The 10,295-nt window shown below is 37.1% G+C and overlaps 1 protein-coding gene across 3 annotated transcripts in view; it reads left to right on the top strand.

Moving 5' to 3' along the window:
• samd8 (sterile alpha motif domain containing 8) overlaps window positions 1–4,513 on the top strand; it is a 54,854-nt gene extending 50,341 nt beyond the window's left edge. For all 3 annotated transcript variants that reach the window (XM_043678893.1, XM_043678894.1, XM_043678895.1), the window contains one exon: window positions 1,908–4,513. In XM_043678893.1, the coding sequence (XP_043534828.1) occupies window positions 1,908–2,212 (305 nt within the window). In that variant the 3' untranslated portion in view covers window positions 2,213–4,513. The remainder of the gene's footprint in view (window positions 1–1,907) is intronic.
• Window positions 4,514–10,295: the final 5,782 nt, after the last annotated feature.

Here is a 10,295-nt window from a genome sequence, read left to right as displayed (position 1 = left end):
TTTCCAAAATGCAGCACCTCGCATTTATCTGAATTAAACTCCATCTGCCACTTCTCAGCCCATTGGCCCATCTGGTCCAGATCCTGTTGTAATCTGAGGTAACCCTCTTCGCTATCCACGACACCTCCAATTTTGATGTCATCTGCAAACTTACTAACTGTACCTCTTATGCTCACATCCAAATAATTTATGTAAATGACAAAATGTAGAGGACCCAGCCCCGATCCTTGTGGCACTTCACTGGTCACCGGCCTCCAGTCTGAAAAACAACCCTCCACCACCACCGGCAGATGGAGTTTAATTCAGATAAATGCGAGGTGCTGCATTTTGGGAAAGCAAATCTGTCTTCTACCTTTGAGCCAGTTCTGTATCCAAATGGCTACTCTCCCTGCATTTCATGAGATCTAACCTTGCTAATTAGTCTCCCGTGGGGTACCTTGTCAAATGCCTTACTGAAGTCCATATAGATCACATCTACCGCTCTGTCCTCATCAATCCTCTTTGTTACTACTTCAAAAAACTCAATTTCTCCGAATTGCAAAACCCCTTTAGCTTAATTGATCATTAAGGAACAAATTGATTTTAGTGGTTTCCATTTGAGTTGGATCTGTCCTTAACAAATTTGTTATCAGTAATAATTTACATACAAAGAATGTTCTGCATCTATAAACCAGAATAGCAACTTTTAGTTATAGTGTTAAAGACCATGCATTAACTCTTGAGACTATAAATTCAAATTAGGCTTTAACTTAAAACTGCAATTTATTTGTTCTTCATTTAATACATTTGGGTCTGCATATACTTGCAGGGAGTTTTTCTTGCTTCTGTTGTGATAGTGTTCTACAAGAGTGATGGGTTAGTGACGATGTTTGATATTGGACTCAACTGGACACAAGAGACGTAGAACCTTGTTTTTGTAGAGTGACTAGAGAAAAGAAAAAGTTATGGGCAAACATAATCGAGGTGCTCAAAGCTATGGACCGGTTTGATGGAGTAGTTGAACATAAAGGGTCAATAACCAGAAAACACATATTTTAAAGTATCGACAAAAAATAACAGTGGATAAGTTGGAGTCATGGTAATTGAATATATGAAGGCAGAGGCAGACAAATGGTTTATTAACAAGACAAACAAAGTGGGTAAGCAGGAAAGTGAAGTTGAGGTGGAAAAGGCTTGATGGCTGAATGACTTACTCATGCTCTTATTTGCTGTGTTCGAATCTATGAAATAAACTCTTTTTATGGAGCAGATTCAATAACCACTTTCAAAAGGGAATTGAGCACATAGTTGAAAGGGAAAGATTTCCAGGGTAAGGAAGTGAGGCTAATTGGAAGGCTACTTCAAAGATACGGTACAAGCTAAATCTTTCTCTGCTGTTCTGAGAATCTAGGTAAAGATAATGGCAGCAGATCTTGGCTGTAATATGATTGCTCAAGATCAATCTTGCATCGGGGCCCATAATGGTATAGTGGTTAGCTGCTGCCTCTCAGCTCCAGGGGCACTGGTTCAATTCCAACCTTGGGTGACTTCTGTGTGGAGTCTGCACATTCTCCCCGTGTCTGCATGCATTTCCACATGGAGCTCCGGTTTTCTCCCATTGTCCAAATATATGCAGGTTAGGTGGATTGACTATGCTAAATTGTCTGTATTGACTAGGGATTTACAGGCTAGGTGGATTAGCTATGGTAAATATAGGATTACACGGATGGAATAGGGGGCTGAGTGTGATGCTCTTCAGGATGTTGGTGCAGACTCAAAGGGCCAAATGGTCTCTCTCTTCATTGTAGGGATTCTATGATTCTTTTTAATTCTATTCTTGTTTTCATTTTATGCTTGTGTTGGTAACTGGGCTGAAATAGAAATGTGAATATAATTCTTTATGTGTTCTTTTTCAAACTGTGAATTAGATACTCCAAGAAGCTGGAACTTCTTGCACACCTTGTCTTGGGTGTTGAACCTGTTCGGGATCTTCTTTATCCTTGCTGCACATGAACATTATTCAATTGATGTCTTCATCGCATTTTATATTACCACGAGACTCTTTTTGTATTACCACACACTAGCTAATACTCGAGCCTATCAGCAAAGCCGAAGAGCACGGATTTGGTTCCCAATGTTTTCATTCTTTGAATGTAATGTCAATGGCCCTGTACCAAATGAATATAGTTGGCCACTTTCTAGACCGAGATTGTTGAAAGCCCTAATTGGATAAGATGTAGTCCACACAAATGAGTTATCTTACATTTGTTGGGCAAAGACATTATTAATGGGGCAATAGTTGGTTTTACACCCAAGGTTACTCCAATGGCTTGTATTAAGCCAGGTGCGAACATGAAGGGGAAAGGAGACTTTGATACAAATTAATTGGTGGTTAGATTGATTCATGATTAGTCCACCAAATTGGAAATATACTTTTTATCCCCCCGCCCCCAAATAAATCAAAGTGTCTTAACTTGGGAATTCTTGCTCCATTTGTTGGCCTTATGCAATGTGTGCGTTTTGAACAGGCAAACATTTCACCCAGGAGCAACAGTGAACCTGATGGACCATGAAATATCCAGCCTTGGTTTTGGTAATGAAAATGCAGTGGAATCCTATAGAGTAGGGCTACAAAAAAAGAAAGTTGTGTTATCCTTTTTAAGTCAGTGAGACTCTGGGATTTTTCAGAGAGTTGACATCTGAGATGTTTGAAAGAATTTTTCATAGTGGCAAGTTTTTAAGAATATTTCCTTTAAGAAGAATCCACTTTTGGAGTTTTTTTCCTAATGTTTTATTTCAGGGAAATGTGCTTTCATACTTGCTAAAGGAAACACTACAAAAGCATAACAGAAACCTGAAAAAAAAGTATAAAAAGCCAATGAAAGCGTTTTCGTTATGTGGCAACGTCAGTATCCTCTTGAATACCACATGGGCATTTAACCAAAAATTACTCAAAGTATCTGTTCTTCAAGCAATAAAAAATTTTTTGTTCGATTCTGTCCCTTTGTGGGATACATCTGATATTAGTCTTAATCATATTTGTTTTAAGGCGTTTAGCTGTTAGTTATAGCTTCACTTCATCTCTTTACAGAGCTGAAATCTTTACATGCACTGTTAACTGTGTAATGTAACTCCTGGAAATTGGTCCTCACAATGCATGTGTAGACAAAAACTCAAAGAACCACTTATAATCTGTTTACATAGGTACCTAGAATTTATTAGATTACACTATTTGCAATGAACAACTGTTTGAATGATTAAGATATAATTAGGCACAATTCTATAAAGTTAAGTAGTTAATTTTTAAATGGTATTTAGCATTGATACCAGTGAGTAGTGCAGAATTTATTTCTGGTCCGTAGAATTTCTTCTGTAATGTTGTGGGTATTGTCATGGTCTAATGGCCTGCCATGAGAGCCTTTTACATATTGACTTGATTTATTTTGCCTGGGTTTAAAACTTTTGTGGAGTCATACCTTAGTGGTTAAAAGACACCAGGCACACATTACTGATCTAAAAATAAGTGAATATATTTTGACACTTGCACAAAGAAATTAACATAGCATTACAATTTTAGTTTTCTTCAATTAGCTGTTATCAACGTATAATTGAAACAGACAGTTATAATGTATATCTTCAGCAGAATTCCACTGTATTTCAGTGCAAATAATTACCCTCTGATAATTATCAGAAAAAAACCTTTGGACAGCTATTGGGAGAGTTTACAGGTTTAGACATAAGTGGCTGACATTTTAAATATTTGTCAAGTTCTTTTTGTCACATAGATTTTTTTTAAGCACATGTATGTCTCTTGGTGCTGATCGTTATTTTGTTGGAAACTGAGTGGCATCAGCAATGCAAATGACCAGTTGAAACCTTTTATGGGAACTGCTCATCACTGGCTCTGCAGTTCCTTGAAGTGTTTTGTTCAATAGTTGGAAATCACAATTAGTTTGAAATATTCCAATTTATGTCTTGCAGTGAGTAATAACTAAAATCAATATTAGTTGACATTGAGGCAACACCTGCCAATATTAGGTTGTTATTTGAAGTGTTTTGCAGTTCTTTTGTTCAAATGTTCATTCTCCAAATTGTCACCAAGAATTTATCACTGCCTGTTTAAATATGGGTGTCTCACACAGTAATATGTTACCTTTATACTCAACAACATCAGCATGTACAGTTTTGGCTGCGTTTGTCCAGAGCATATGCCAGTTACCTAGGTATTAAACTGAAAAGTGAAGCATTTCACTGCATGTATGATTTCTTGTATACGTCTCCTGTATATGAAAAAAGTGACCTATAGCACTGAATCTGAATGAAGTGATTCTGCATTGCTCACAACTAGTTGTCAGTAATTAATTGTTTACATTCCATTCCTGTTAATTGATAGCTGTTTAATGATGCGAATTCAATTCTATTCAACTTTAATGTTATTCCCCTGAACTATATGTAACAAATCTTTATACCAGATCTACCAGAATTTTAGCTTTAAAATGATGAGATATATATGAATTAATGTTTTTTGCATGCACTGAAAACATTTTGGAAAAAATAATATTCTTGAAGACAACAGACGTAAAAAGACAAATTCTTAATAAATAGTTGTGTTATCACATGGCTAGACAAAAAATGTCTGTGTCATCTCCAAACCCTGTTAAATATTTTTGATATTGAATGTTATTTTCCTGGTCTTCCTGAATCAACAATTTCAGTTTCCAAGTAAAATTCAAAAATGAAGGTCTCTGTGGCTTTGCAAGGGATAAATCATATTTCTTCCCTGTATATTGCAAAATGGTAAGTAATATTTTGAAGTTCTTGACTGACATTGCAAAATTGACTGTTTCATGCACCCCTTTCTGCAGCTAATTTTTAAACTTGTTTTCAAAGCAGAGTTGCAGACAGTCTGATAATAACCATTTTTGGAAAGAATTGTTTCACTTTTATCCTATGTTGTTCCATTAAGTGCCTTTCACTCATTAACTATTTTTATCAAAAATTTCACATTGTCGTTGCCTTGTCACAACAGGCATGTCTGATGCAATGTTTAAGTAACAATCCCTATGTGAAATAGACATAAATTTTTGGTTTAATTGTGAAAGAATAAAGTGACCAGCCCCAGTTTCTCATGCATCGCCAAGTTCCAAATGGTTATGGGTAAAATTGGCTGTTTTATTTCCTTTAGTTCTATAATTATAAGCGTTAGAAACTTGCAATTGCTTGAAAAGCTGTGACAACTATTGCCAGGAAAGAGTTAGGTCAGGAAATGTTTGCAGGTAGTGGAATCCAGAGATAAGCTTATTTTTCACTCAATCCTGATTTATTCTTTTCTTGAATTATGTATTAGTGACTGATATTTATTGGGTAGAAGTCTTTATGCCCATTTTCTGCATGTAATGCAGGTAAATCTGTACACGAGGATATTGTGGCTGGGCACTGCAGCTCACAATTAACTCCACAATGCTACAAGAATCAAATTGAAATGCAGAACAGACTATTACACAGAATATCTGTTGCTTGTTGTCTTGCAGGAGAAAAGTGCTGAGAGGGTCAGTGACCTTTTAAAATCTGTTATAATGTTTTGTGCACATTCTTGGGGTTCCTTTGAACTTTGAAACGTTTGTGGTATTCACAAGTTTGTCGGGTTCTAATATTGTTACAATGATATTGCATGCATTATTTTTATCCAACCAAATATTTTTTCCTCCTGCCTTGTGTTATGTGCCATCTCCATTTCAAGATAATGAGCTACTAAACTGTTCCCAAGCCTTTCCCAATGATCTTACTGAGTTGGATCTTAGAGCTGCTAATGGCATGGGTGTATTCTGACTAATTCATTATGGTCATTCACCCAGTGGAAAGATTGATTGAATGTGTGAATCTGTAGCAATACACCACATCAGCCATTTCCAAAGTTAAGGCAGCTTAATAAATTTTGTACCTTTAGGAGTGTGATGGGGGACCACATTGCCACAGGAACTTTCTTTCTCTAGTAATCTGAGCAACTAGAAAAGGCCAGAGTACGTTTTGTTGGAAAATAGTTTCATGGCATATTAACTTCTACCAGATAACACCTTGATGCCATTGCACACCAAAAGGTTGAGTCATAATAATTACCAAGGAAAACAGGAATCATTCGTGTCGATAAAATGGGAAAGTTTGAAAATTATATGAATTATTCTAAAATGATAAACATTATTTTCCAATCTTTATTACTTGGTTTTGGTGACTACTCGTGCTTTGTACCTTGGTACTTTCGGTACCTTTTCTCAACACACAAAACCCACACTCCGTAATCCTGAATGGGACATCATCTTGCGATGTTATTTTTGCATGAATTCATTGTAGAAATTGTTGATGCAACCTGGGAAAAAAGGGATAAATAAACCTAAGAGGATTGAAGCAAAGGAACTGTGCCAATACAACAACAAATATTTGTGCAAAACACAAGCTTATGTAGCACTTATTCTGAGTGAATCTGAACTTGGTGCTGCAAGGACATGGATAGTTATGTGAGGCAGAGTGGAAAGTTGGTCTTCCTGCATGCCCTAAAGTATCTTCATTATAAGATTATAAGTTTTTAAAAAAATAAGTATTCAATGTCAAAAATTCCAAAAAAAGTTCAATTTCGCTGGTCTTGGGTCTTGTGTATGATTGTGCAATACAGAAGTATTTTATGTGAACCAACGACAACATTATAAAAGAAACAAAATTTATCTGTACATTATTTGTCCCAAGCACCCAATTATTTTCATTTTTATAAACTATACAGGTATATATTTAAAATGAAACACTAAATGTAAAGTAACTTAATAGGCTGTTTTCATTTGAGTTTAATTGCTGTTCAGTATTAAATGTTATTTAACAAGTGTTCAGATCAGAGGTATGTAATGTTTACATTTACATTGTTTGTCCAACTAAAATTAATAAAGTGAACTAAATGAAACTAATGTTTTGCAGATTCCTGTGCATCAGCTCAGTGTGGTTATATCTCTATAATGGTTCCTTTTCTTTCTGGCATTTAGTAAGAATTCCAGAATGTTTTTGAGTACAACTTTGAATAAATTTGTTCTCTACTTGATGATTATCAATATTTTTGTTTTATCTCTCTTCCATTCCTCTCACCTGTCATAACTAGGCTGAGAGTGCTTCCAATCCTCACAATTTGACTTCCCCAAGTTCCTTATGACAGCAGTGGCTTCTGATAAACTCCCTGATAACTTTTACTGAGTTAGACCCTCAGGACTGACCATGCCCCATTCCCTGGATTGTGGAGATACAGAATCCCAAATCCTGACTGCCTCAAGTAGCTGACTGACTATGTTCAAGCTCTTTGACTCAGATCAGACACTAGGCTTAACTAGATGTGACAGAACCTCCTGACTGATGACAATCCTCCCTTGATTTAGCTGAGGACTACTCCCCTTAGTCATATAGCAGAAGCACATCGTGTGAGTGGAACTTTGTAAAATGGTGCCATACAGTAATGTCCATTTCCTTAATTGCTCACTGAGGAACAACAGTGAGCTGGAGCTGCCAGGTACCATCTTTGACTTTGATTTTGGGACTTATTGCTGTTTAGTTTCTTTCTGGTGCATGGAAACTGCATATCAATGAGATTAGGTTAGATTACTTACAGTGTGGAAACAGGCCCTTCGGCCCAACCAGTCCACACCGACCCACCGAAGTGCAACCCACCCATACCCCTACATTTACCCCTTCACCTAACACTACTGGTAATTTAGCATGGCCAATTCACCTGACCTGCACATCTTTGGACTGTGGGAGGAAACCGGAGCACCTGGAGGAAACCCATGCAGACATGGGGAGAATGTGCAAACTCCACACAGTCAGTCGCCTGAGGTGGGATTTGAACCCGGGTCTCTGGTGCTGTGAGGCAGCAGTGCTAGCCACCGTGCCGCCCATATTAGATACAAATAACACATAAATACTTGCAAATCAGATTCTCACTAAACATTAGCAAGAGTCTCAGCTTGCCAATAAAAACTTTGTAGGGTGTGACATTTTTTTCGATTAAGTCCTAGAATCAAAGTCACAATTTTTTCCAACTGACTTGCTATTCCCTCACCATTCAGGGGTTGAGAAAATTCAACCCATTGTGTGCAAATTGGCTGTCATACATGGCTACATAAAAGGGTCCACACTTAAATCTATTTGCTTTGGAAGTGGTCCCATACAGAGCATTATTTTGGAGCTTTGATATTTTACTGGACAAATAATATTTACTATCTGTATATTCTGTCAAATTTACATAATGTAAGAGTATTCTTAATAGATATCAATAAAATAATAGCAAAAATGATGAGAATAGATAGCACAGTAAATAAGATTGAATTGTGAAAGATGTCTTGCAATACACATATTTCATTCTGAGATCTGTATGACATCTCAAATGATCCTTTCATCCTGCAACTGCATTAAATGCTTATGTATTGTCTATAGCCAGGTCAACAAACATTCAGGCAAAATTCCTGCATAATCATCTTTGATTTTGATTTTAATGATTCAGTACAGTGGAAGAGAGGAATTAAGAAGCAATTCCTGCACTCTGAATCTCACTACCTCGTTTGATGTCCTGTCTCACAGGCTCTAAGATCTGTTGATTAAAAGTTGGCCTGATCAATCACTAGACCTGTGGCAGAAACTTGAATTTTGGGACAACTGACAAGTACATGGAGAAGTTTGAATACAATGAGAAAAAGTTTGAACTTAATATGTAGTTAGACAGAGAACCAATTTGGTACACAAAATATGGTAAGTAATTAACCATTTGAATTATTATCCAAAAACATCAGTTTGTTGCCTCATCACTATGCAATTTTGCATTTGTGCTTCCGACATTACAACCAGTGATTATACTTGAAGAAAGCTTCAATAGTATAGTGCTTTGAGGAGGCTCGGGGTCATGAAAATTGCTTTATAAATGTAAATTATTTTTTGACAATTCTCAGCAACAAATCTCTGGGTATCTTCAAGCAAGGTGACCTCTTTAGGTTGTTGCTCCCTTCCTTCACAATCTGGGCTATTACTTTAGCATAAGACCATCAAACAAGGGAGCAGAATTAGTCCATTTGGCCCAATGAGTCTTCTCTTCCTTTTGATCATTGCTGATATGTTTCCTAACTTCATTTTCCTGCCTTCTCCCTGTAACCCATGATTCATTTGCCAGTCAAGAACTTCTCTCCCTGTCTCAAATACACTCGGTTATTTATGGCAATGATTAACCACCTTCTAGCTGGAACAAATCCTCCTCATCTAAGTTCTAAAGGATTTTCTCTCCACTCTGAGGTCTATGCTCAGGTCCCAGTTTCTTCTACTAGTGGAGACTTCTCCATGTTCACTCTATTTTAGCCTCTCGGTAAGCGGTAGTTTCAATTAGATACCCCCCTCATCCTTCTAAACTCCACTGAGTACATACATAGGGTCCTCTCATTACATATAATAAGCCCTTCATCCCATGGATCATTATTATGAACCTCTGTAATCCCTCCAGCACCAGCTCATCCTTCCTTAAATAAAACTGCTCACAATATTTCCAAACATGGTCTGACCAGAACCGTATACTGCCTTAGCCGTGCATTTCAACTTTTAAATTCTAACCCTCTAAACATTGCATTTTGTCTTCTTAAGGATAACATTCAGGTTCAATTGTCAGTTAAGAGAATCCTGACATAAGACTCCCAAGTCCCTTGTGCTTCAGATTTCCAAAGTCTTTTCCCTACTAAGGAATAGGCTCTATTCTTCCTACCAAAAGTGCATAACTTCATACTTTACTACATTACATTTCATCTGCTACTACTTTGCCCACTCTTACCTGTCTGATTCCTTCTGCAGCTTCCCTGCTTTCTCAATACTATAGGCTCCTCCACTTATCTTTGTGTCATTTGCAAATTTAGCAGCAATGCCCTCAATTCCTTCGGCTAGATTGTTGATGTGGAAGATGAATAGTTGTCACAACACTGATGCCTGTGGAACTTCACTAGTCATCATCCTGAAAAGGACCCTTTTATCCCTACTATCTGTCTTCTGCCGCTTAGCTAATCCTCTATCAGTACTTTCCCCCTAACCATGGGTTCTTATCTTATTTAGCAGCCTCCTCAGTGGTGCCTCACCTGGAAATCCAAATAATATATCCATTGCCTTCTTTGTCTAATGTGCTCATTACAACCTCAAAGAATTCAGATATAGCATCTCTTTGTTTGAGTCATGCTGATTCAGCATGATTTACTATGGACTTGCAATTATTCTGTAACTTATCTTTAATAATGGACTCTGAAATCTTACTAACGATGTGG

The sequence above is a fragment of the Chiloscyllium plagiosum genome, chromosome 38 (genome assembly GCF_004010195.1).
Source record: "Chiloscyllium plagiosum isolate BGI_BamShark_2017 chromosome 38, ASM401019v2, whole genome shotgun sequence".
Lineage (NCBI taxonomy): Eukaryota > Metazoa > Chordata > Chondrichthyes > Orectolobiformes > Hemiscylliidae > Chiloscyllium > Chiloscyllium plagiosum.
The sequence above is the reverse complement of the archived record's forward strand: the minus strand, read 5'-3'. Positions and strand labels throughout refer to the sequence as shown.